This window comes from Mus musculus, chromosome 8, assembly GCF_000001635.26.
Source record: "Mus musculus strain C57BL/6J chromosome 8, GRCm38.p6 C57BL/6J".
NCBI classification, from domain to species: domain Eukaryota; kingdom Metazoa; phylum Chordata; class Mammalia; order Rodentia; family Muridae; genus Mus; species Mus musculus.
Window position 1 is genome coordinate 86,720,046 of NC_000074.6, and position 27,458 is coordinate 86,747,503.

A 27,458-nucleotide genomic window follows, 5' to 3' on the forward strand; every position below is an offset into this window, starting at 1 on the left:
GAGGCCGAGACTCTGACACCAGACATTGTGGAGGATGCTTCATGTCCAGACACAACATGTCCTCCACCAAAACCAACTCAAGTCAGGCTGAGTGAGGGCAAAAGCATTTAGTATCTCCTCCTATAAGACACTTCCATGAAATAAACTCTACTAGTAAGTCATGCAAGTGTTAATTTTGACAATTCTTCCAATGTAAAATTCAGCTGGGATTATTGACTTGTTTTGTTTATTGAAATAACATGTTCAAAATCACATTATTTTAACCAAAGGAGAAACTACTGTGTGAGCCCTTTCCCATGAGAGCACCTAGAAGCTCCTTAGACAAGAAAAGCAGAGTCAGTCTCCAATTTGATGATCAAGGTCCAACAGTAACGCTCATTTCTTTGCTGTAGTAAAATGTACTGTGCCTTACGATGAAAATTATTCTTTATTAAAAAACAAAACAAACACAACAAAAGACAAAACAGATGAGTTGGTCACGGTTCTAATCCCTACCAATCTCTGTGAGTCCAAGTTCTTACTTATCAAGTTCCAAGCCAGCCAGTGCTGCAAGGCTGCACTACCAAGACTGTGGCTTGGTTTAAAAAAAAAGAATTTTAATTTTAGGGGGAAAAGGTCAATGACAATAAAAATTCACTTGATATACTATAATGTTCAGTATAAAATCTAAATACTGTCTGAGTGATGCCAGCCTGATAAATGTCTCTTTTGGCAAATGATAGAACTAGCTTAACCGGTAGGACACTGAGAACGCCTTTGTGTTTTGCACCCATACCCACCGTGGAACAGTGCTTAGTCCTACAGGCTTCTATGACACTATGCATAACTTCTCTTTTGGGGCCGGGTCTTCCTGAGCAGCCCAGGCAGGCTTCTTAACTGCCTATGCAGTGGTATATTATGATCCTCCTACAGTCTCCCAAGTGCTGGTTTGGGCTACCGTTTTTAGGATCATGTATACAAATAGTGACAGCCCTGTAAGGAGTAAACCCTCTGCTCACTCTGCCCTTCTGACTCTTACCCATCTAGATCACTAACTGACCCCAGGTGTGCTTAGTTTGATCCAGTGTTGGGCTGGGCACGGGTGGTTTTTGGTTTTTTTATAATTTTCAACAATTAGCTTTCATTTTTTATGGGTATAAGTGTTTTATCTGCAAGTATATTTATGTACCATGTGCATGCCTAGTGCCCTCTGGAGGCCAGAAAGCATCAGATCTCCTGGAACTGGACTTTGAAATGATAAGGCACCACATGGGTGTTAGAAACTGAACCCAGGTCCTTTGAAGAGCAGCCAGTGCTCTCAGCCAGAATTCTCTCTCCAGCCCACTTTTTGATCTTAAATCTGGATTACTTACCAGAATTTCCTCTCAGGAATCTGAGTAAAAATTCTACATTTTATTTATTTATCATTGCAGATGTTGCTGAGTTTAAAGAGCTCTAGAATTCTTTGAGGACAGGAAATGAGGAATGACTGTCACTTTTTCTGAACTAAACTCATCTAAGTGTATACTTCATAAATGTGAGCCTTTATATACACAGTTATAGACAACAGTTTTTAAAAATTAAAGCAAAAGGAAACAGCCATGGCCACTGATACACACTAAAGTGGCCCAGGACTCAATTCAACATGACAAATTCAAGATTAAGAGCTGAGGCTGCAGCGTGGGAAACCCTAGCTGGCTCCTGAGCAACACACACAGGATTAAAAGCAAAAGAACCAAGTCAAGAGGGAGCCCGTATACCTACCATAGAATTCCTCAGACACCCAGAGTCAAGGGTGCCAACAGAAACTACCCACTCTTAAGAGTTAACTGTTATATGCCAAATCTCAAAGGAACAAATAATGTTGCTATGTTCCTCTTCTGTAGGGGTCAAGAATAGGAAGACTTAAATTTAAATTTAATAGCTAATAAATGTTAACATGTCAACCTTACCTGCTGGTAAATACACCTAAAATATGCCTTCACTTGCTAAAACTAGCAAAGCCAGAGGGTAAACAAAACCCTTCATACTGCTGGGTCCTGCTGAAGCCTCTCCAGAAAGCAACAATGAAAATACCAAGACTTAAAATATTAATGCCCAAAACATACTGATAGATGATACTAAGAATGTATAGGCTAATTTATATGTAGCAAAAATAAAAAATCTTGATGGATAAAACAAAATCTTAACTAAGAATACAGTGACTGGTCAAGTTACCAAAATGTTTCTGCTAGGACTTCAGCTCAGTGGAATGCTTGTTCATAGGGCACACATGAGACCCTAGGTTCAAGCCCAAAATAAATGGGGGGGGGGGGCAAGCCAGCCCAAGTTTTAGTTTTGTTTTGTCTTGTGTTTTGGTTTTTCGAGACAGGGTTTCTCTGTATAGCCCTGGCTGTCCTGGAACTCACGCTGTATGTAGACCAGGCTGGCCTCAAACTCAAGAAATCCACCTGCCTCTGCCTCCCAAGTGCTGGGATTAAAGGTATGCGCCACCAACGCCTGGCGCCAGCCCATGTTTTGTTTCCATTTTTGAAACAAAAGCTTACCAGGAACAAAAGCAGGGTGATCTCAAACTCTGATGCCTTAGCCACCAAGCTCTAGACTACAGGCGTGAACCATGACCAACCTTTCTCAAGACTTATCAAAAAGGTAATTTCTAGGGTGGTCATGTGGTAAGGGTTATATAACCAACCAACACTTTGAAAATAAATGTGTACAAGAACAAGTACATACATTAACTGTAAAATTAACTGTAAAGTACATTATTTATAAAATTAATTAAGTTCACAGTGAAGAATATATGAATCTCCACTGAATACATCATTTTGAGACTTTAAAGTCTAGGCAAAATACAGTGAAACCACAAAATGACATTCCCCTAAAGACACTGAGTTGCTTTTCATCCAAGCATTGTGGCACTCATCTGTCCTCATAGCACCTGGGGAACTGAGATGAGATGATGTAGGGTTCAGGGCCAACCAGGGCTTGTTTACACTCGCGCGCGCGCGCACACACACACACACACACACACACACACACACACAGCTTTTCCAAACAGTCATACAAGTAAAAATCTGGTTGTAATCTGTAGCTGAACTATTCCTTTTACCCCAAATATAACTACATAAGTTCAGGACAACCAACTCAATATAAGGCTTACCTGTACTGAAAATGGCTAAAAGAACCAAACTCTATGATCTAGAATTGGAATTAGGATAAGGGAGAAACCCAAATTAATTCTTAATGAGTTTCTAAGCTTTGGGTACTCACCAATGACCAGATTTCTGCTGTGAACATGAATGTACCTAGGGACATGACACTAAAGGCAAAATCCAGGACCCCACATTGGTTGGACGCTAATGACCTGCGAAGCAGTGTTTCAGGTTAAGTACTTGTTCTTCATCTAACCCTACACATACTCACCGTGATTTAATGATTTAACTCCATTTATTGCATTAGGAAACTGGGCCCAAGGTCATACAGCTGGTTAAGTTGGGTAGAAGTAACCTAGTACCTAGAAACTTGAAAATCAGACTGCAGAGTCAATACTCCACAACTGGAGCTAGGAAATGATAAAACAACTCACTTTTCTTTACAAAGGAAGAGTGATCAGCATTAATTAGTCATATTCCTAAAGTCCTTATGGGAATGAAAATGAGAGATGTCCAGTCTTTTTTGTGATTCAGAATAAAACATACTTCAAACAGTAGCATACCCATGTTCTGCTCTAAAATACACACTGGGCCAGGAAAATGCCTTTGGACTTTATCAAACTTATGGGTTGGGGATATGCTCATGGGTAGAGCATTTGCAAGTGCTCGGCCCTACATTCAGTCCTCAGCTCCAGGGAAACAAAAAAACAAAACAAAACAAAACAAAAAACCTAAAGCTAAAGTAAACACATTAAATTTTTTTAATTTGCCAGATAATCTTTTAATGAGAATTATAAAAGACCAAAAACATTTTTTGCAAACTGCCTTTTTAAAAAAACAAATGATTTACTTTAATTACAAATACTGTGTATGATGCTGCACTCTTTTGCAAAACCAATAAATACAAGAACCAATTAAAACATGTGATTTGCCCCAGACATTTGAAGAGAGGAAAAGCCTGATTTTTTTTTAAATTTATATAAATCAGAGTTTACTCCCTAACCTACCCTTTCTAAGAGTCAGCCTGACCTGACGTGTGGCTCCATGGGACAGTCACCGAGAGAGACAAGAGCATCCTGCACTCACTTCAGCCTTGACTGCTGCTCTGCTACCTTGCCTTTCTGGAATTCCTATTTTCACAAAAGGGCTAAATTAAAAATATTTCTAATAAATTGATTGAAGGAAAAGAAAGTATGTACTGAACACAAACTTTTGACATTAAGCAATTATGAATATCAAAAAGACACTAACTTAAAAGGTACAAAAGTGAGAAAAACCTGAATTACAGAAAAGAAAGTCAAATTTATTTAATGAAAAACTAGAATAAAAATTAGCAAATACACACATCAAAAAACAAAAACAAAACAGAAAAACAAAAACAAACCCACAGCAGCACTATGTGTTGACTCACAAGGGGAAAACAGTGGTCTATGACCACGCAGATGGCTTGTCAGTTAAAAGAAAACCAACCACACACGTGCACGCATGCGTGCACAGACACACACCCCCAAAAAATTGTCAACAATACAATCAATCTACAACAAACACAAAGTTCAGAAATATTTTACAATGTTTCCTTTCTTAATACAAAAGATGCCCATCTTGGGTATATATATTTTTTTCAGTGGTTTACTGTTGAATTATTTTTAAATATATTAGTGTTACTACATGCAACTGTTTCCTGTATTAACAGCTTTTCTTTTTATTTACCTTCATGTCTAGCTTCTACCTACCAGGAAAGTTTTAGGTTGGCAAGCAGATGGGTGCCTTATTCTCTGTGAAGTCAAATGCAAATTTTAAACACTGGCCAGAAATATTTGATTGCCGTTTCAACACATGGAAATAGTTACATTGATGCCTAAATTGCCATTTTCTGCAAAAAGCTGTGCAATGCTGGTGTCAAACACTAGGCAGTCACTATTCATAATGGCTGTTGCAATTCCCTCATGAATAGACCGAGGAGTCGCTTCCCAAGTCAATCGCCGCCTATGACCATTTAGCTCAAGTCGATATGCAAAATTTTCAGCTTGCTTGCGTGTTCCTATCAGTTGTACAATTGCAAAGAACTGCTGATGACCATCATATTTTTCTTGTTTCTCCAAGACTAACATGAAATGAAAGCCAAAACAAGACTGCATCATCACCCAGTCAACAGCACCAGGAAGGTTAATGTCTGTAGCAAGGAAAACTATATCTTCTCCTTGCAGGGTGGTAATGGACTTGTGCTGATGCATCAGGTGGGGCATGACGGCATCCAAGGAGCCTTGCCACTTACAGGAAGCACCAGGGCAGGGGCAGGAGTAAGGCCTGAACTCACAGAGCTCCTCGTGCTCTGCCTTTTCGGTGTGTGGCAGAGTTATTTCACATCCAGAAGAGGCATATTTACAAGGGAAGAGTACTGAGTTGGCCACTTTCTCCATAGCCAAGTTGCGAATGGATCCCAATGGGCCCCGGCAAGTGGGACAACATGTAAGTTTGGGGCGACAGTTGCTACAAACAAGATGGCCACTCTGACACTGAAGAATAGGTGGCAACACATAGTCAAAGCAGACAGGACACTCAAAAAGACTCGCCAAGTCATTGTTGGATGCAGTTGTGCCGGTCAAGGCAGGTACCCTCTGGGATGGTGGACACTTTGAGGTGCCAGTGGGTAATGCTGTAGCAGTCTGGCGGCTCATCTCTGTAAAGAAAAACAAGAAAATAAAGGAAGCAGGAGAAAAAGTTACAAATATAACACATTTATAAATATGTATATATACATGTCGTAGATACTTGTAAAACATATCACAAGATGTATCATAAACAAAAGAATAAAGTTAAATATAGGAATTTTTTTGTTTTAAAACCACATACAAATAAAAATTGCAAACTAAAGGTTAATTTTTTTTGGAGTTATATAATGAGTAAACCATATTCCCAAAATGTTCTATAGCATGTTTAAAATACCTTTCTGTTCTTAAAAGCACTGGAAATGGGTGGACTACACAGAATGGAATATGAACCACACCGGGCATTGTGGCCACGCCTTTAACCCCTGCACTCCAGACACACAAATAGGTGGAATCGGGAAGTTTGAGGTCAGCCTGGTCTGAATACAGTTTCAGACCAGGCAGGACTACATAGTAAGACCCAGTTTCAAAAAAAGATCCTAAACAATAAAGAACTACAAAACAGTATTAAGAACTTAAATACAGCTGGGCAGGGTCACATGCACCTTTAACTCCCAACATTTGGGAGGCAGAAGCAAATGGATTTCTGAGTTTGAGGCTGGACTGACAGGACTAATCCCCCCAAAAAAAAAAAAAAAGAAAGAAAAAAAAAGAAAGAAAGAAAGAAAAGAATATAAATACAGGGCTGGAGGCTGGAGAGATGGCCTAGCGTTAAAAACACTGGTTGTTCTTCCAAGGACCAGGGTTCAAATCCTAGCACCCAAATGGCATGTCATTAGAGGAATCCAGGTCACTCAAACATATGAAGAGCAGATATACATTCAGGCAAAGCACCCATACACATAAAATGAAAACAAATATTTTTTAAAAGAAGAAAACCTTAAATACAATATAAAATGTATTTGGTCTCCACCTCCATCTATTTCTTCTCAAGTCTGAGTTTAATCATAGCTTCAGGACCCATTGCTTTAGTCCTATGTAGTTGATACGCCAAAGACCATCAGAGCCAGCTCAATTCCTCCCAGCAGTGAATAACATTGTTAGTAGAAGTGTGGTGTGGGAATGGGCTCAGACATGATCACAGGGAAAGGAATTGCTGCCATCCTGTTATCTACCTGCAGCTATCTACCTAGTCCTTTTTTTCAAGTCAGCTAGGTATCATTTTTGTCTCCCATCAGTCAGTGCCCATCTCAAGGTTGAAGGAATAAGAAGTGGAGAACCCCACAGAACACCAAACGCTGGGAGGGATGAGCAGAGAGCTCCCTGAGCCCGTGGGTTCCCTCATGTGGCTGCAGCTTTCACTCTTAAGTACCCACAGGACTTCTGAGTCATCTGGACAAAGGACCAGATCGTGAGGGCCAAGCACAATATGCTCCTTTCCCCGGACTCTGCCTCTGTGGGATACAGCAGGTTATAATGTGTCTCAGAAATTGACAAAAGATCAATCGGTGTCCTAACAGTGCACCCCCTGAGACGACACTAAATATAGCATTTCTTGCCAGTTATAATCATTCTGCTGCAAAGGTTTTAACATTTCAAAAGCAGTGGTTACAAATGTAGCCAAGTCAAGATAATTGGAGTTCTAGGCTGCAGCAGACAGTAGACACTGTCAATAAGGGAACCAGGAGCAGCACTGGAAGTTTACATTTCTTCTTTTGTTACTAAAGCAATACTTTCAAGTTCAAAGGGCAAAAAGTACTAACAAATATTTAGCTTGCCTGCGGCCTTGGGTTTCCTCTCCAACACAGTGTAAAAAAACCTCCATCACAAGGCTCATGCCCATGGTATATAAGAATAGAAGATTAATTAGCTCTCACCATCTGAAGCCCTGTGATCCAGGCATCACGATAAAAAGAGCACTCTGTAATCTAGTTACCACCTGAGCAAATTCTTTATGCAGATGACTTATCCATTTTAGGTGACTTGTGAGACAATGGGTTTGGCATTACCAAAGTGGTCGGCTTCCCACCTCCTCCACCGTGTTAAGTGTAGCTCACTCACTTAAAGGAACACAGTAATTTGAAAAGTTATTTCTTCAAAAACAGCTCTGGTTACATCAAAGACCTCAATGTATATTTAAATAGAATATAGCCAAGATCATAAGAAAAACACTAGACCAGTGCCTAGATCTAGCAAAATATCTCTAGCAGTTATCAGCACAAGTTCAGGTTCATGTTATAACATTTTTATTACCTTCCAAACACTGTAGAAAGCACACTAATTTCTACTGAGCATGAGCAACAAAATGTGGTCAGAGGCACAGAAAACTCCTATACCATTACCAAGAATGCAGCTCCATCTTGAGCCACAAGCCTCAACCTCGAAGCAGGACTACAGTAGAAACCAAGGACAAGTCTGCCAAAGTCGTGACACCCCTGAAGCTTGCTTTAAATCGGGGTTGCTGTAGCTCCACTGAACCCTCACTGCCGACCTCACAGAGCCAGACAAAGCGGTGCAGCCTAAACCGGAATCCACAGGTTCACACGGTCTGGTTTCTCTCTTAGAAACAGTTGTTTTTATGTTGGTACCTTTCCTCTTCCTGGTCCTGGTCCCAACCGTTGGCAAGCATGTGAGCAGGACTCCCTTCCAGGAATGCAGAAAGTGTGCAGGCTTCCAGGTCATGAGAATGGAGGCTTCAGGTTCCTGCAACCCCCAAGGCCAGCCTGCAGAAGCCCCTCCTGGGCCCCGGGCTCCTAAGCACAGAAGGCTGCTCGCTTCCATTCAGTCTTAAAAGTAGTTCAGCAGTGGCTTGTCCCCAGGAGACACAACACTTGCCATGAACTTTCTAAGCTGCGTGATCTTAAACCAGTGATCTCCACTAACTTAGCCACTTAGCCCAGAAGCGGCCCGGCGGCTCTGGCGTCCTGCTGCTTAGTCTTCAACACCTGGCAGGCGCTAGGGCAAGTCGAGAGAGAGAGGGCGGACTTCGCCTTAAGCCCCACCCTACAGCCCACCTGAGCTGCTCTGCCTGGCGCCACCAGCAACTTGAAGCCTGTACACTTGGCAGCAGTTGAGTCTAGTAGAATATGTTTCCAGAGGTCACGATCTCAGTGCTTTCTTAAGGCTTCAGGGTAGGAAACATACATACAGGGATGAAGGGAAGTACACAGCCAGGCAAAGTCTTTGTCCTGAGAATTCTCGTTTGCATGAAGTGAAAAACACTCTCCCCCAAACTCAATACTTCCAGGCCTCAACTACCATTTTCCTCAATTCTAACTCCGCTGCTTGTGGGCCAACCTACTTCAAACGCCCCCTTCCAATGCAGAGAATTGTAAGCACACTCAGAACAGGGAAAACTTTACTTCTCCCTCCAAACTGAGCCGGTACCCTCATCCCACTCTGGGAAAGCTTTCCTAACTGGCCTCATTTTAAACTAGAGTAGCTTGCCTTGATTTTAAACAAACCTTATTACCTGTATTAGTCAGGGTTCTCTAGAGTCACAGAACTTATGGATAGTCTCTATATAGTAAAAGAATTTATTGATGACTTACAGTCGGCAGCCCAATTCCCAACAATGGTTCAGTCGTAGCTGTGAATGGAAGTCCATGGATCTAGCAGTTACTCAGTCTCACACAGCAAGCAGGCGAAGGAGCAAGAGCGAGACTCCCTTCTTCCAATGTCCTTATGTTGTCTCCAGCAGAAGGTGTAGCCCAGATTAAAGGTGTGTTCCTTAAACTTGGAGATTTAATCTTCTGGAATCCATAGCCACTATGGCTCAAGATCTCTATACCAAGATCCAGATCAGAAACTTCTATCTCCAAGCCTCCAGATAAGGGTCACTGGTGAGCCTTCCAATTCTGGATTGTAGTTCATTCCAAATATAGTCAAGTTGACAACCAGGAATAGCCACTACAGTACCCTTGCCCCATAAAGTCCTGTGCACCTCAAACTTGGACGGTGTCAGGGCAGCTTCAAAGGGTTAAGCTGGTATTACATGATGCTTAGGACAACCTTCAACACAACCAAAACCTGGCAGGCAGTGAGGGCTCCAATAAAATGGCTTTTACCCACTTTCAGCAACTTCAACCCCATCCACTTGCCCACCTTTATCGTGTTCAATAATTTTCCTCTTACTTTAATACTAGATTACACTGAACATCTTTAAGAACAGAAATACAACCTGGACTTTCTAAATTGTACATCTCAAGCCCACTTTGGCAAAAAACTAAACAGAAAAAAAATAGTATTAACACCTTTTAATTTTGTCTTAATATTTTCAGAGTATAAAGCCACTGCTAGGTTTTTTGTTTGGGGGTGTTTTGTCTGTCGAGGCAGGGATCGCTCATTGATCCCCGACTGCCACTGAACTCTGAGAGCCTGAAGATGACCCTAAACTTCTGATCTTCCAGTGTTCACCATCTCCCAATAAATAGTGAGATTGCTCACCACACCTAGTTTTATGTGGTGCCATGCCTTTTGAAAAACTAAGCAAGCACTAGATTTATACCAAGTGAGCTATCTCTCCAGCTCATATACATTTGTTGATGTGTATGTCTGCCTGACCTAAAATCCTCTAGCCCAGAGGCTTGGCTGCCCTTCTCCTAGTTCCCCTTCCCTATTTAATCCAGCTGTTTTGATTACCAGGTCCGTTTATTTGTTTTATTTACCCTTTACTCTTCCAGCCCTCCCCTCTCCCCTCTCCCCTCTGGCCTGGCTCAGGGCCATGTTCTCTCAGGACTCTCCCAGGTGTCCCTGCCTCTAACTATGCTCTATCTCAGGTCTACAACAAACCTCCTCTGCCACACCTTTGAGCAGTCATGTCCTTCCTTTTTTATTTTTTCCATTCATCTGGCGATGAAATCATGGGATTGGCATGTATGAGCTTTCTTCCTAAAGACTCGTCCTCTTTGAACCAAGCTGCTATGAGTCTCCTAAGACATGTCTGGATCGTTTGTTTCTGCTGGCTTCTGCCATCTGTCAGATCTGATCCCAAATTCAACAGCTACTTCTTCCTACACACGTTCTAAGCATTCCTCTCTGTCTGTCTCTACAGCTCCAAGGGTCTTCTACACCCTCCCAAGGCACCACCTGGGCACTCAACCTCACTCTCAGCTCTGACCTGCCACACTCATGTCCAGGCCTCGCTACCAGGACATTTACTGTCTCCCTTTTCCCCTGCTCTGTCATCTCTCTCTACTGGATAAGTGTTACCCCAAGCTTCCAGCTTTGTCTACTATTACTACAAATGCCACTTTTGTGCCAGGAGCTCCTCTGGCCCTACATGGGCCCCAGTCATGTGGGAAGGGACACCTTTCCTCTGTGATTTGGAAATTTTTTCTCTCTGCCAAGTTTGCCATTCAGTTTGGGTTCACCCTGGATAGAAATTCTTGTCACAAAGACACTTCATCCACCTCAGCTCAGTTAGCTTTCTCTTGCCTCCCCCTAGGGACTGTAGACCTACTAAGATATTTCTCTGCAGCTTCTGCTCCCAGCTGCTCCCTAAAGTTCCATCTCCCCTCTCAGTTGCCTACTCTACTTCTTCCTTAAGCCTGTTAGTAGGCTCCTCCCATGGGCAGAGCTCTAGTAGCTTCTCTAAACCCAAGCCCATCTGGGCCACTATGAGCTCTCTATCAGCTTTTGGAGCTTATAGAAAATCCCTCCAGTGGTTTGGGGTTTGTTGTTGTTGTTGTTGTTGTTGTTGTTGTTTTAGGGGTGGGGGTGCTCTCTCTGCCTCCTTCTCAACCTATAAACAGCTTGGCCTCAGTACAGATCAATGGCAAAAATTGCCACACTTGATTTTCAACTGCCACGGCACAAATAAATAATCCCCCCGAATGGCTTCCATCTAAACTCGCTCTGCTCTACCCTTCCTCCACTCCCCACTCTTAGGCATCTTCCATCTCTCAATGCCTCTGCTACAACTTACTGTGTGTGTGATCCAACTCTGGTTTAGAATATACTGTATACGTAACTTAGATTCAATTGTTTTGTTTGTTGTTTTCAAAACAAGGTTTCTCTGTATAGCACTGGCTATCCTGAAACTCACAGAGATTCCCCTACATTTAAAGGCATATGCTACCACTGCCTAACTGGATTCAACTCTTGTTTTTAAAGAACTGCCTGGCTGGATTCAACTCTTGTTTTAAAAAATAGATCTTTAAATAAATAAATAAATAAATAAATAAATCTTGGGCTGGAGAGATGGTTCAGAGGTTAAGAGCACTGACTGCTCTTCCAGAGGTCCTGAGTTCAATTCCCAGCAACCACATGGTGGCTCACAACCATCTGTAATGGATTTGGTGCCCTCTTCTGGTGTGTCTGAAGACAGTTACAGTGCTCCCATAAACACAATAAACAAATCTTTTTTTTTAATCTTTTAAATAATGGCCACATGACTGGTGACTGGCTGCCATCTTTACTAAGGTTAAAGAGAGTACATGCCGTGGGACTTACTACCATCTTATGATAAAACAACACCTATACAACTTTTTTAGTCCTACTGAACCCTCTGCTTCTCCTTTTAGACTAAGAAAACAACAGGTCTCCAAAATATTGTGGATTAGTATGGATACATGACCTGGAGTTCAAGTTCCAAGTGGCAAAAATGCTAATAAAATTATAACTATACGATTATGGATTTACACTTTATATTAGGGACTTGAGTTAAAACCTTTAAACATGATGCACTTCTGCAACCATGAAGACCTAGGTCAACCTCTCACACACATAAAAAGCCAAAGGGAGGAGATACTTATTATTCCAGCACTGGGAAATGGAGACAGAGGGACTCCTGGAGCCTCTGGGCCAGCTAATCTAACTACACTTAGCAGTGCACTCCAGGTCAATGAGACCCATTCTCAAAGGAGGTAAATGGGTTGTCCTCAGGTCTCTGTGTGTGTGTTAAAAAAAGGACATGACAGAAAGCTGACATGGAAAAGGAACATAGGCAGTGACTTGTAAGGGAACTCAAATTTGTGAAGCATCTGCTGCTTCCAAGATTCCCTATTTGAGGCTTTCGTTTTGGGGGAAAAAAAAAAAACCTATAAGAACCTCATAGTACTATGTAGAAGAAATACTGCAATATGGTTAATAAATAAAATGCTAAATAAGAGTAGTCTTCTTAGAAGTGATACATCATAGCATTTGAAGTGTTTACTAAAGAAGAGTACAGAGCCGGGCGGATGTGGCGCACACCTTTAGTCCCAGCACTTGGGAGGCAGAGGCAGGCGGATTTTGAGTTCGAGGCCAGCCTGGTCTACAAAGTGAGTTCCAGGACAGCCAGGGCTATACAGAGAAACCCCTCGAGGGGAAAAAAAAAAGTGCCCCCTGGAAGCACTAGCTCTCAACTCACTGCACTCTCCATCCATTAGGAGATCTTGTTAAAAATATGGCTCTAATGTGGCAGGTCTGAAGCTGGACTATGTCGTTTGGGTTTCATTTGGTTTCTTTTTTTTTAAATATAGCTTTTATTTTAAATAATTACTTATTTTATGTATATGAGTACACTGTAGCTGTCTTCAGACACACCAGAAGAGGGCATCGGATCCCATTACAGATGGTTGTGAGTCACCCTGTGGTTGCTGGGATTTGAACTCAGGACCCCTGGAAGAGCAGTCAAGTGATCTTAACTGCTGAGCCATCTCTCCAGCCCCTCATTTGGTTTCATATGTTGTTCTGCTGAGGATCTAGCCCAATTATAGCCAGCCTTGCCTCTCTCTTATTGAAACCGATCCCAAGAAATGAACTGCCTGAGGCATTGAGGGACAAGAGAAGGATCTTGTCTCCAACAGAAAGAAGTTTTACAACTTGCCAAATGGCCTTGCAGGGAAGACAGGGACTACAGACAATGTTAGTAATACTTGGTCACAGTGCTTAATTAGGTGTCTCTCTCCCCATCCCTTTAAATTCTAGTTGGGGAAAGGTGGCAGTTATTGTTGTCTCTCTTCCCAAAGTGACTACAGTGAACAAATTAATTCCCTTCTCTGCTTTTCATTATTAAGTTGGCTCTTTTCATTCATTTATTGGGGATGGGTGACCAAACCTTGCTTAATGGGGTCTTATGCTATAAACCCTGAGTCTAGTAACACAGGACCCTCAAATATTCCAGAGAAATTAGTGCTCCACCACTAGGCCATCTGTATTTTTCACAAACTCGTAAGTAAAGCCAGTACTACCGTTCACATGGAAGCTACAGCATGGAGTTCATAACTAAGTATAAAAACTGAAAGGAGAACATCAAGTTATTAACAAAAGGCAGTGCCAGAAAAGCCAAAGTAAAAGACATATAAAAACTCAAATGTATATCATTGTTAGGATAAATTATCTTCCTTAAATTCTTCAAGAAACTCAAATTATTCCCATTTTTTTCAAAAAGTATTAAAATAATAATCAGATATATTTAACTATATGCAAAGCCTCAAACAATAATGATGGAAGGAACCTTTAAGAAAACTACTATTAAATAATTAACAAGAAATGGATGTCTAAATCCCGCACAGAGATACAGCCCTAATCAGCACTTTGGAGAGGCGAGAGTGCAGTGCCAAAGTCCCTGAAATCTCTTCGTGCTAATGAACGGCTGAAAGCTGGGTGTTAGCAGGTTAGGTAGAAGACAGAGCTGGTGGCCAAGAATACAGTCTGTCACTCAAAAGCTTGACCTTTCAAAGAAGGGAGCTTCTTGGCTGGCTAAAGGTAGGATTGATTGCAAAAGGCCAATAATTTAATCAACCATGTTGAAATAATGAAGCCTCCACAAAACTCCCTCAAGTGCAGGGCTTAGTTTCCAGGAAAGGGTATATAGAAGGGTCTGGAGGGCATACACAAGAGGAAGTCACAGAAGTTCCAAGCTCCTTCCCTTCCAACTTGCTTTATTCATTTCTTCTTCCTGGCTGTTACTTATAATATTATTTATTACAATTGGACATCAGCAAAGTATGTCCCAGAGTTCTGTGAGCCACCCTAGCTATCAACTCAGAGAAAGACGTCTTATAAAACCTATTTTATATCCACGCACAGCATATTGTTGGTCAGATGTGTAAACTACAATTTTTGAGTGAACCTCTAGACCCAGAGCTTAACCTGTAGGGTCAAACTTCCAGGAGAGAGTATAGAACTGAATTACAGGGCACCCAACTGTCGCTGGCTGGGGAACTTGATATGTATGAAACCCATGCCTATCTAAGGTTAAGATTCTTAAGAGAAAAGCAGAAAAGGGGTGTTTTCCCCTACTCGATTTAGCAAGGCAGTAATCATATGGTAAGGAAATAGTAACAGCACAGCCATGGCCCAGGCCACCCAGAGGAGACTTCCACAAAAGCAGACTTGGATACAACTTGGTAAGAGTCACCTAGAAGGATGAAGAGGGTGTGGTTTGAGAGCAGCACTTAAGGAGAAGCTCATAAAGAGAGTGCATGGAGGTTTCACTTTCCTGTCTTTAAGTAGAAGATACCAGAAAGCAATAAGCATTAAAGAGTCCAGAAAACAAAACAGGGAAGGAGAGCAAGTTCACACCCTTAATAAGGTGAAGAAGGAAGACTTAATTCAAACAAGAACTGTCAGAGAAGGAAGACTTAATTCAAACAAGTCTGTCAGAAGAAAGAACTTCCCCTATGTACCTGAGTCTGGTGGGTCTGGCCAGTAATCCCAGCTACATGCAATGTAGTATGCAATGCTGAGGACAAGTAAAAGTGAATTCAGGGCCAGGCTGGGCAACTTAGTGAAATCCTATTTCAAAGACTTAAAAACACACACACAGGCTGTAGCTCAGTGGCAACACAGTGCTTGCTGCGTGTGCATGCCCATCTATGCACAAGGTGCTGTGCCTCGGGAAATAAAGGAACTTCCTCTCTATCAACAGAACAAAGAGTATGCATAGAGTCAGCCTAGAGAGGACTAAGAAAATAGTCTTCTCCATTTCCCATGCTGTAAAGGAAGCAGTTGCCCTCTCCTGGGGGAGGATAGGTGAAAAGGACAAAGACAGGGTTTTGAAGGAATCCCTTTGACAAATCAAGAGGGCACTGTAAACCAGGCATGATAAGATGTGCCTTTAATCAGAGCAGGCAGAGGCAGAGTCTCTGAGTTCTCAGCCAGCTAGAGCTACAGAGTCCCTATCTCAAAAACAACAAAACCCAACTAACTAAAGAGGGCAGAGCAGACAGAAGCAAGCCTTAGGCTAAATGTTACATCATCACTGTGAATCCTCTAAACCTCTTCCTACCGATCTTCAGCCAAAGGAAAAGTGATCTGTCATTATTAGCTCAGTATATTCTCTTATCAGTACACCAAACTCAAGAATAACTAAATGACTGCCAGCAGTGCTGGGTTCTCAAAGTATGTGGAACCCTGCAAATCTCAGATTTCACTGCAGTTGGTTCTACTAGACAGCACACACAATTAAAATGAAGTATTAGCAACCCATGAACAAAATACTTTACTATTCCAATACAATATTTTTCCTTCTTTATTCATAAGCAAGTCTAGGTCCTAGATGATGACAGGAATTATGGATAGTATTATACCCTATCCATACTGTGGTTTGGAGATGACAAAGTTTAATTTAAAATTAGGCACATTTAGACTACCAATTACCAATAATTTACTACATGTGTTCTCTGAGAACTTTTCTTCCCTATTAAATCAAGAACTTGACCTTTTCATTTAAAGAAAAGTTTCTACCTACTCTTAGATATTAATTGCTAGTATTAATAACCTTATGTTTCTGAGCTACTTGTTTAAATTTTCTTTCTCTTAAAATTCTATATGTATAAATGTTTTTGCTTCTGTGTACGTCTGTGCACCATGTGTGGCTGGTATCTGTGGAAGCCAGAAGAGCTTCAAATACCCTGCAACTGGCAGAGTAACAGCCATGAGCCACCATGAGCCAAACCTGAGTCCTATGCAAGGGAAGCCAATGCTCTTAACTGCTGAGCTCTCTCTCCAGCCCCCTCTTTAAGGATAACCAGGATTATTCAGACCCTCACTACAGTGTCACACCAGTCTATCTTCTGTTGACAGCATAGCTTAGGTGGCTACTGACTGACTACAGGGGCAGTAGCACATACAGCATGGACAAACTAGAGGAGGGGGATTCATGAATCAAGTAGGAAAGTAAGCGATTCCATCATAGAAATGGGAAATTTATGTATTCTCTCTGGAATTTTCCATGTATTTTTGGAACAGTTGGTCACAGATAAATGAAACTTCAGAAGCTAAAATGACGGATATAGGAAAATATAATAATAAACATTTCCCTTTCCCATTTACCAATGTGGTACAGCTTTTCTATTAAATCCAGTGTCTCAAGAAAGCTTTAAAAAAGGTCAGACAACTAACTCTCAATATTTGAAGATCTTGCCTTTTCCACTTAGACGAGGTAAGCTCTGCACTGTGTTCTGTTATTTAGTGAAGCAAATGAAATGCAATAGATGTTGATTTTAGGCATTCTTTACCCCCCCCCAACAGGCTGTTTATAGGACTCTATATTTTTATAAGAATGTCTAGACACACACGCAAAGCATCAGTAAATCTGAAATCCAAAATGATATGACACTTAATTTGGGGGGAGGGGGGGGGCATTACTCGTGAAGTCTATGCCAATATCCCCAAATCCAAAGAAACACCAGAATTTGAAACATTTCTCTGGGTTCAATGAAGCAAACTGGACCGGGCATTTAGCTCTCTGAATAAAACTTTGTGTTCATTTTGTCTTTGAAACAGGCTTTTGGGGCGGGAGAGATTGGTCAGCAGTTAAGAGTACTGACTTCTTCCAGAGGTCCTGAGTTCAGTTCCCAGCAACCACATGGTGGCTCACAACCATCTATAATGGGATCCCATGCCCTCTTCTGGTGTGTCTGAAGACAGCCACAGTGTACTCATATACATTAAATAAATCTTAAAAAGAGGCAGGAGGATTTCTGAGTTCGAGGCCAGCCTGGTCTACAGAGTGAGTTCCAGGACAGCCAGAGCTATACAGAGAAACCCTGCCTCGAAAAAAAAAAAAATCTTAAAAAGAAAAAAAAAGAAACAGGCTCTCATCTCACCTACACTAGTCTCTAACTCACCAGGATGATCTTGAACCCTTGGTCCTCTTTGCTACCATGGTCAGTTTATGAAATACTATGGATCAAACCCAGAGCTTCATTCCCATTCATGTTAGATAAAAACACTACCAACTAAACTCTATCTATCCCCAGCTGGGTATTCTGACCTCCAGAACAATCTGTCTGCATGCTGACCAGACTGCAAACATTCCACAAGTGCCTTAAGAAATAAATTTAGCACACTGAATGTACTGAAATATAATATTTCAGTACATTTTGTTTGCAAGTTGTGAACTGTCACCAACATATGACGAAGTTTACAGATCAGCTTCCTGTCTTGTAAACTTTATTCACTAACTGTGGTGGTTTCTATCTCACCAATCCTTCTCAGTGATGTTTGATTACTGATTTTCTCTCCAAATGCCTGCACTTCAGAGTTGCCCACAGCCACTTTTCTTACACTGGTAACTTGACTGATTCTTTAAAAAGTTCCAAGAACTTAAATTTGTATCTCTAGGTACAGCCTTCACCAGAGTCTAGCCAGGTAAATGGATGGATTAGAAAAGATCATATTGAATGAGGGAACTGAAACTCAGAAAGACAACATCGCAAGCTTGCTCTCTCTCATCTGAGGATCCTAGGTTCAAGTCTTCAGATTGAGTATGAATAAAACCTGCAGTGACCTCATAAACCAGGAAAGTAAAGGGAGCTATGGAGAGGAGGAAGAGCAACAGAGAGGAATGGCAGATTACACGGAATTGGTGGAAGATGTGGGAAAATAGGATGGGGGGGGAGGGGGTGCAGGTAGGAAACTTGCCCAGGAGGAGGGAGATAAACCACAAAAGGAGGACAGAATAACAGGAAGGCTGTCTGAAAAAGTAATAAGAAATCATTAACTATCTACCCAAAACTACACACATACATATAAATCTATGTATAAAATATGCATATATGGTTTAAATGAAAATTTTCCTTCTGGGCTGACAATGCTTCCCTATAAGACATAGTGCAGCTAACAAAAAAACCCAACAGCATTCAAAAGAAACCTTATTCTGAGTTGGCCAGGGCTATTCAACAGACCCCCCTAAACATTACAGGCTATTGCTATTGCCCTTGGTTGTCTCCCAGAGGCAGAAAGTACGTTCCTATTATTGAAGATAGTATGTACTTTGGACACAGGACCCAGAAACCCTGGACTAGGACTCACCTGAAAGCCTCCTCTGTCTGAGGACTAGCTTTCTTGGTACACAAGGTGCCCATGCAAGCTTCTAAAGGATGCAAGCATCCAACACTCCTACCCAACTACGAAACCTTCGACACACAGTAACCACGGGAGTGCAGTGGCATGACTGTCTTGGCAGTAACCAATAGCTTTCTAAATGGACATAAAGTCTAACCAACAAGAAGGAAAGCTTGTCTGGTACCGGAAACCTAGCAAATTACCTAGGACTAGTGAAGTCATGGATCTTGGAGGAAAAACCTACAGCCACCACTTTACTATACCAACATAATTCCTAACTACATTCTAAATATTTATCCTTATACACACAGTTAAGTGTTCTCACCCCCTCATCAAAGGAAATTCTCTTCCTAACAGACCATTACAAAAAACTAAAACCAATCAAAATGCAGAGAACAAGAGACTGTGTGGTGCCCAGTCCCAACTAACACATTTACAACAGAATTCCTGCACCCTAAGGATTAGGCTTAGAGTGATCACTGTGTACGAGGGAAGAGAAAGTGGAAAGATTGTTAAGAGACAGAGAATCTGGGAGTGGTGGCACACTTTTAACCCCAGCACCTGGAAGGCAGAGGTGGGTAGATTTCTGTGAGTTCAAAAGCCAGCCTGGATTACAAAGTGAGTTCCAGGATAGCTAGTACTGTTACATAAAGAAACCCTGTCACAAACAAAACAAACAAACAAAAACAAAAACAAACAAACAAAAAAACGAGACACAGAGGAAAACAGAAGTTTGTCAGTTTGCTGTGAGACTGTCTCCTAGAAATGTCAGAAACTAAACCCATGTTGTCTCTCTTATAAACAAGGCTACCTAAACAAGACCTAAACAATTACACCACTGGTGGACCTGCTAGCATGAAGTGGGAAGATTCACAGGAAGCCTCAATCCTACAAAAAGAGCTATAAGCAAATCAGGGAAGCTGAGAGGAGAAAGCAACTGGTCGTCTCCAGGGATGAAGCCTCCCCTGAGTTCCAATACCAAGTGGTCAACTCTGAGATCACATAACGCACAGAGTTAGCACTATACAAACTGAGCATGCTTTATCTATGTATCACTTAACACACATAACAAAGAAAAAGAGGCCATGAGTTTGAGAGAGCAAGTCGGGAGTGCATGGGAGGACAGAAGGAGGAAAAGGGAAAAATTATCTTAATTATAATTTTTTAAAAATAATTTTTAAAGTTTCTCTAGTCCAAATTAAAACAACAACAAAAAATCTGTATGTAATTTCAGCACACAATCATCTTATTTTCCCTCCTAAAAAAAAAAAACAAAAAAGTATGACTCTAACCATTCCTCAGCATCTTTACAGTATCATCTGGCCTAAGACAGCATCTTCTCCCCTAGAAGATTGATTACAATTTCTTCCTACTTCAATCTTCCTCTCTCTCCATATCTGTCTCCCACACTAATATGTCCTAAGCACAGCAAGCTTAGTCCAATTCAACTTTATATCACATTATCTCATTCCTTTGCTCCACACCCTCTCCTGGCTGCTCATACAAGAATGAAAACTAAAATCCTATAAATGGCCAGTATGAGAATGTGCCTGCAATATTCTGTATCGATCTCTTCTTTCTCCCTACTCTTCCATGACAAGGCTAGGTTGTTCTATTGGACCTTGTCTTCAAACACTTTTCTCCTAGATGTCCACATGGCTTCATTGTGCATTCCTAAAACCTTTAAACGTCTTAGCCCTCTTCTTCCCTTACTTCCCAGCACTCTCTAGTGTCTATTCCTTAGACTATTATTACATTGTACATACTATACAATTTACTTATGTTCATTGTTCCAGGACCATTCACCCTTACCAGGAGGGTGAAATTTGTCTAGTTCACAATGTACCTCAAATACTTAAAACAATACTTGGTGCACACAGCATAACCTCAATAAACATTTCTTGGATGGATAAGTAGAAAGCACAGAAGCACTGCACTTTTGAACAGCAACATCCAATGACAAAGCAATATGGTGTTGCTTTTTAAATTCTTGAAGACTCATCTATTCAAATCAAATATGTTGAGAGCAAACTAATGATGCAAGGTCTTGAAATACTACCCCATCTATATGTGTTCTCTGGAAACTGGACAAGCTCTTCAAAGTTAAGGCAATGAAGTAAGAAGAAACAAGGACTGCAGTAAACAGCACTAAAATAAGTTCAGTGCAGTAAAGAGAGTTTTAAGAAGGACAACTTAGGCTAGGAAAGGCAGTGACCTACCTGCAGCCTACAAGTGACTTGAACATTTAGAAAAGTAGCAAGAGATATGATAGCTACAGCAAAGCACCGAAAACAAAGTAAAGCATAAAACAAAAGGAGTACTAGCTGTAAGAAATAGAACTTAGATAGTATGGGGGAAATGGTAACACCATCTTTTACTATGTTGATCCAATTATAAGCTACCTGTCTCAAGCTGAGGCACATACATAGACCAGGGAAGAGTAAGGGTAGCAGTGGGGAGGTCCATCCACAGCAGGAAACCAACAGATAGAGAAAAGCATAAAAATAGTCAGCAGGCTAGCAGAAAAGCAAGAAGGGAGTTGTCCTTTAAAAACTTGTAGCTGGCCCAGGGTTAAGAGCACCCTGGCTGTTCTTCCTGAGCTGGGTTAAGTTCCCAGCACCTACACAGCAGCTCACATCTGTCTATAACTCCAGGTCCAAAGGATGCAATGCCCTCTTATGGTCTCCTCAGGCACTAGGCATGCATCTGGTGCATGCAGGCAAAACACCAAATACTAAAAACTGTAACCTTTGAGAGGGCTGTGAGCCAGCTTCTGTAAAGCTGAGTGACAGAACATTTGCCTGGCACTTGAGAGGCCCTATGTTCCATCCCTAACACAATAAAACAAGAATCTTGCAGAAGCTAGGCATAGTGGCTCACACCTGCAGTCTCCATGCTTGGGTGGCAGACACAGGAGGGTTGCTGTAAGTTAACCAGACAGGACTACACAGTGAATTCCAATCTGGGCTACACAGCCAGACCCTGTCTCACAACCAAACAAAAAACACAAAAAAACTTGTGAATTTTACACTAAATACAAAACTTTTTCAACCAAAGTGTAAGTTCCAAAAATATATTTATAGTACATAAAATAACTTGTAATTTTACCTCTTCATTAGACTGTAACTGATAACATTTAAAAGTATTTTACTGCATTTTTGATTATTTATTCTATGTGTACATTGTGTTTTAATGCAGAAGTAGGCAGTATGTCTGCTCTCGAGGATCTTAGGTGTGTGTACTCTTCAATGTCTGTTGATCCTGGAAGCACACTGTCCACCGAAAAGGAAGCAACAGAGGGGCCAGGTCAGGCAACTGACAGATGACAGAGCCAAAAGACATATCCAGGTCTGTCTCTTAATGGCCTATCCTTTCAATAACACAATTATAATGGCACTTCAAGAGTAGGCCCTGGGAGGTTCAAAGAGTAATATACTTAACAGCTGTTCACATGGTACTGGAAACTAAAGCTCAGAGAAACTAATCCCAAAGTAGCAAAAACACACAACCACAAAGTACCACAAAAATGTACAGTGCTCAAGGAACAAAATAATCTAGTTTGAATAGGTAGGGCAAAAGTGAAACCCTAGGGTAATGCTGGCAAAGCCTATTAAGTCAGTGTAAAACTGCCAGTCATTTACATTGACTTACTCAGCACCTACTATATGCCAACAGAGTGTGGAACACGCATGTGAACAAGGCTAACTCTCAAAGAGATTACAGCCTATTTAGGGCAGCAAAGAACCAGAGAAAAGCAGCAGCTCAGAAGACACTGCAGTGGAGACGGAATATTGTGGGCACATGGAAAGATGGCACCCGATTCCATGTGGGAAAAAGTTCACAAAGAGCTCAGCTGATGATGACCTGGCTATTATGAATTTAGTAGAAAGAGAAGGACCTGGAAGCACACAGTCTATCGAAAAGGAAGCAATAGACAAGGCCAGATAGACAAGGCCAGCTCAGACAAGGCTCTGTACTTCCTAACACATTAAGGATTGTGGGACCACATTCTGAAGGCCTTTTCAGTCAGGTTCAGAGGTTTAATTAGAAAGCTCATTTACACTGGTAACACTAGGCAGCCAGAAGAACGGCTACCTCGGGGTTGGGGGGCTGGCTTAGTTAAGAGCACTTGTTCCAGAGGACCCCAGTACAAATCAGGCAGCTCACAGCTACCTCCAGCTCCAGGAAACCCTCGTCCAACCTCAGCCAGCAGACAAGTAACTACCAGTAACTATCAGACAACTAACTACCAGTAACTACCAGTAACTATCAGACAACTAACTGCCAGTAACTATCAGTAACTAGCAGACAACTAACTACCAGTAACTATCAGTAACTAGCAAGCAACTAACTACCAGTAACTATCAGTAACTAGCAGGCAACTAACTACCAGTAACTACCAATATTGTAAAGGAGGAAGTTTCTTCTTCAGGTTTGTCTGTTTCTGATTCTAAAGATCTGATGAAGGCAAGGTCTAAATGAAATACATCAAACATTTCAATATTTCACAAATTGCATATAGAAATTTCTATTTTTATTTAAAAGATCTGAAACATTTAATTAAGAGAATTTCCAGTCTTTAAAACTTGAGTGTATCAACTACCATAAAATATAATTTAAGCAGTCATCTAAAACTATGCAAAGTCACTAAACTTGTTTTGTTACCTTAATTATGTAAGACTGGTTTTCAAAATACCTTACCCACTGAAAACAAAATCCTACTCTTCAAATCAGCAGCTCATCTGGGTACTTCGCTTGAAACATGTTAATTTTTATAGAATATCATATTCGTCTGAATTACAGACATTAAGAAAACAGTGATGTATGTTTGTTTGTTTGTTTGTTTGTTTGTTTTGGGTGACATGGTTTCACTAGATTGCCAAGGCTGACCTTAAACCTTTCTATTCTCCTGCCTCGGCCTCTCAAATGTTGGAATTCCTGTCAACTAATATGAGTTCAGGTTTCTACCACCAAGTTCAGCTTTCTGATGTAGGAATTTCCTCCAAGGTTTAAGGGAGCAGATAGTCTGAAGCAAAATAAATTACTTATGTTTCTAAATGTAATCTTTTCTTTCTTTTTTTAACTATCCAGTCAAATTTGTTACACTGTTTCAGTTTTAAATACTGTTACAAAACTAGTGCAAACATGCGGGGGGGGGGGGGGTCTTGAACCAATTCACAAATAATAAAGTTAAAGCCCACTTTAAGTAAAAAGCTCTGGACAAAACTGAGACTAAAGACTACAAGTTGTATTGTTATTTAAATTTCTAAAAACAAACAAACAAACAAAAAGTATGGTTAATTTATGGAACCCACTTTTGGAAAATCTTCCTCTACCAGTCAGTCACCAGTCACAAACTTATCCCAAAGGTAAACACATTTCCCACCACGTGAGCGCTCCGCTCCGAGACAGTTACTATGCCATCTCATTTGTCACAGCAGGCTTTGCTCTTCAGCAGCTTCTGAAGGAGACGGTGACACCACAGGTAACAACACTAATTAAAGGGAGTCACTGTCCTACTTTTCCAAGTTAGGTAATTGAAGTCCTTGAAAGTGAACTGATCCATAAACTAAACCTGCTTAAAGGAAACTTCAGTGACTTTCCAAATTCCACCACGCATTCACATCCCTTATCGCTCAAATCCCCAAATTCCATCATCTCACAAAGCATAGCATTCTGTCCTCTAAACCCTTTCATTTCTTAAAACAGTAAAACCCAAATACTAACCCGGTTTTATATAACCCGATTTCAAACATTTTGGGCTATGTACTTCCAACGCATCCATGCCAAAATAACTTAAGCGAATTTTATGAGGCAAGGACCTTTAGCAGTAATCATTTACTGTAATAGCTTAGCACTTACTAAGAGCTCTCTGCACATCAACTATTTCCCATCTCATCGGTTCTCAATAGGCTTGAGACAAATACTCTCCATCAGACCCATTTTGCAGATTAGCAAAATGAAGCACCAAAATCGTGCCCAAGGTCACAAACCCGTGGGGCAGGATTGGAATCAAAGCAGGAGGGCAGAGTTCGGAGCCCATGCTCCAAGCGCTTTTACAAGTTAACATTTCACCCTGGACAATAGCCTAGCAAGAAATGGTAAATGCTCAACGCTAGAAAGAGCAGTAAGATCCCTGTCCTACATCCACGTTCAGGGCTTCCATGACTTTGACAAATCAGCTACATGGCCTCATTTACCGAATGCACAAATGTAACTCTTATGCCAGGGCAAACAAATTCTGTATCTTTCCAGGAACAGACGGTCCGCAGCGGCCCAGGGCGTACACACTAAGTTGCATCTGGGAGCTTGGAGGGACCCCGAACTATCCCGCAAAGGAAGCTGGGCGGAGCAAGGCTTAGGCTTAAAGGCTGGAGCTGCCCAGGCGGGCGTCCGCGCGCTCGCTCGTGGCGACATAAACAAGGGAGGAGGCTGCGTTCTTCCCCGCACAATAAAGGCGCGGGTCCGGGGGAGGCCGCCCTCCCGGAGCCGCCGAGGCAAGGCCCGACCGCGGCCCGCGAAGCGCGCGGCTGACCTCCGCCATGTTGGCCGTACACCGGGCCACACAACAAAGACTGAGCGAGGGCGCGGGCCGTAGTCTCGGCGCGCCCGCCCGCCCTCCGCCTCCCGGAGCCGCCGCTGTCGGCTGGGCCCGCCCGGAGAGGCCGAGACAAAGGCGCCGCGGCTCCGCGAGGGGACCCGCCGGCCCTCCCCGGGCCGCGGCCAGCTCCTCCCTCCAGGCCGCCCGCTTACCTGTGGGCGGAGAGCGCGCCGCGGACCCCGGCCCCGTCTAACGCGCCCGGTCGCCAGCTGCCGCCGCCGCCACCGCCACCGCCACCGTCACCGCCGCCACCGCGGGCCGCGCCTCCACCTCTCCCGGCACCGAGACCGACGGGACACCCTGGGCCGCCGCCCTCGAGAGCGCGCCCGCCCGGCAGCCCGGCTTCCCTGCCGCCGCCGCCGCCGCCCCGCGCGCTCTCGAGCTCGCCGCGCGCGCCCGCTAAGTACCACACACTGCGGCGGCCGCCATGAGCGGGAGCGCGCACCGAACCCGGCTGGGCGGGGCTTCCCACGGCCACGCACGCGCAGAAGCGGCTGGCGGCTGCTGCCCGCACTCGGTGGCGGTTGGCGTCGAGACGCTTCGGTTACCGGAGCAGCGTCCCGAGCATCCCCACGAGGCGGCTGCGCTGTCTCGGGCCGTTACTGTGGGATTGACTGGGTTCGCGCCGTCCTCTCTCCGGGTCCGCGGTCTGTAGCGGCCTCCACGACCCCACTCCTGGAGGAGAAGAGGGCCGCGCCTCCCGGTAGGCTCGTTGAAAGCTGGCCAGTAAGAAGCACGCCTTTAAGTCCACTTTCCCACTCATCTGGGAAGCTGATGTTGGGGACTGTCCACCCTGCTGCTTTAGGTTAAAAAACGGAGCCGTGCACTAGGCAAGCAGAAGCAGGATCTTCACAAGTTTGGGGCCAGTCTGGTTTATACAGAGTTTTCTGGGACTTCCCGGGGAGACCTTTTATCCAAAATAAATGAAGACCTCATCTCAAGGGTTACGGGTGCTTTCGTGAGGAGTGGTTGCCTGGGCTGAGACTCAGTCCCCAGTTGCGAGTGAAGGGGTAGAAACCTTTAGATTTGATTCTGGGGTGTGGGATTGTGTGGAGGTCAGAGGACGAGTTGCGAGTGCTGGGGGTGGAGCGCAAGTGGCCAGCCTTGGTGGCAGGGCCTCTGCTGAGCCATCTCGCAGAGTCCCCGTTAGTCTTTCCATGGATGCCTCTGTCTGACTAGGTTAACCGAATGTAAGGCGTTTACAAATCCTGAGCAGATTTTCAGGGAAGAACTGTAGAAATGCAATGCTGTGAGAAAAGTACTTTTTCTATGGGGTTTCAAGAAAGGAAGAAAAGTCTCCTCTCAGCCTTCCATCAGCACAAACTCCGCCCTCTTCCAGAACTCAAATTTGTTCTCAATGAATGTTCAGCTTTCCTCAATGTATTTGTAATCTGTGCTTGTGTTGATATTTCTATTCTCGATCTAGTATCTCACTGTAGCCCTTCCTCTGAGACCATTAGCACAACCAAACAGTTGAGAATGTAAATTAATTAAGTTAAAAGCACCATATACTACAAATCTGTTGGTCCCCAAAGCTCAACAGCCAGATAAGGAGCTTGCATTATGTAGGTTCATGAAGATTGTCGATATTAGTGGTGTTCTTGTTCATTTAAAATACTTGATTTACATAGGGAGTCTAAGATAACCCATCATAAACTCTGCTTTGTCATGAAACTTACCAAGTAGGAAGTCATACATTCACTCTCATATTCGTTGGACAAATGATAATTATCAACTAGTCCTGAGAATACTAAATCATCAACTAGTCCTGAGGATATTAATCATCAACTAGTCCTGAGAAACTAAGCTAGGCACTTAAGTATTATCTAGCAGGAGACA

The 27,458-nt window shown here is 42.6% G+C and overlaps 1 protein-coding gene and 1 long non-coding RNA gene across 3 annotated transcripts; one reads left to right on the forward strand and one right to left on the reverse strand.

Moving 5' to 3' along the window:
- Window positions 1-408: 408 nt before the first annotated feature.
- On the reverse strand, window positions 409-25,961 carry Siah1a (siah E3 ubiquitin protein ligase 1A). Of its 2 annotated transcripts, none has more exons than XM_006530784.4 (2): window positions 25,219-25,696; window positions 409-5,811 (listed from the first exon to the last, which is right to left on the reverse strand). In XM_006530784.4, the coding sequence occupies exons 1-2, from the start codon at window positions 25,433-25,435 to the stop codon at window positions 4,961-4,963; spliced, it is 1,068 nt and encodes a 355-aa protein (XP_006530847.3). In that variant the 5' UTR covers window positions 25,436-25,696; the 3' UTR covers window positions 409-4,960. The 2 variants fall into 2 exon arrangements, with proteins under 2 accessions (XP_006530847.3, NP_033198.1); NM_009172.2 differs by lacking the exon at window positions 25,219-25,696 and adding an exon at window positions 25,772-25,961 and having other exon boundaries at window positions 3,888-5,811.
- On the forward strand, window positions 25,654-27,015 carry Gm10638 (predicted gene 10638). The gene has a single exon (NR_027829.1). It is a non-coding gene; the product is annotated as a predicted gene 10638 (long non-coding RNA).
- The last annotated feature ends 443 nt before the right edge of the window (window positions 27,016-27,458 follow it).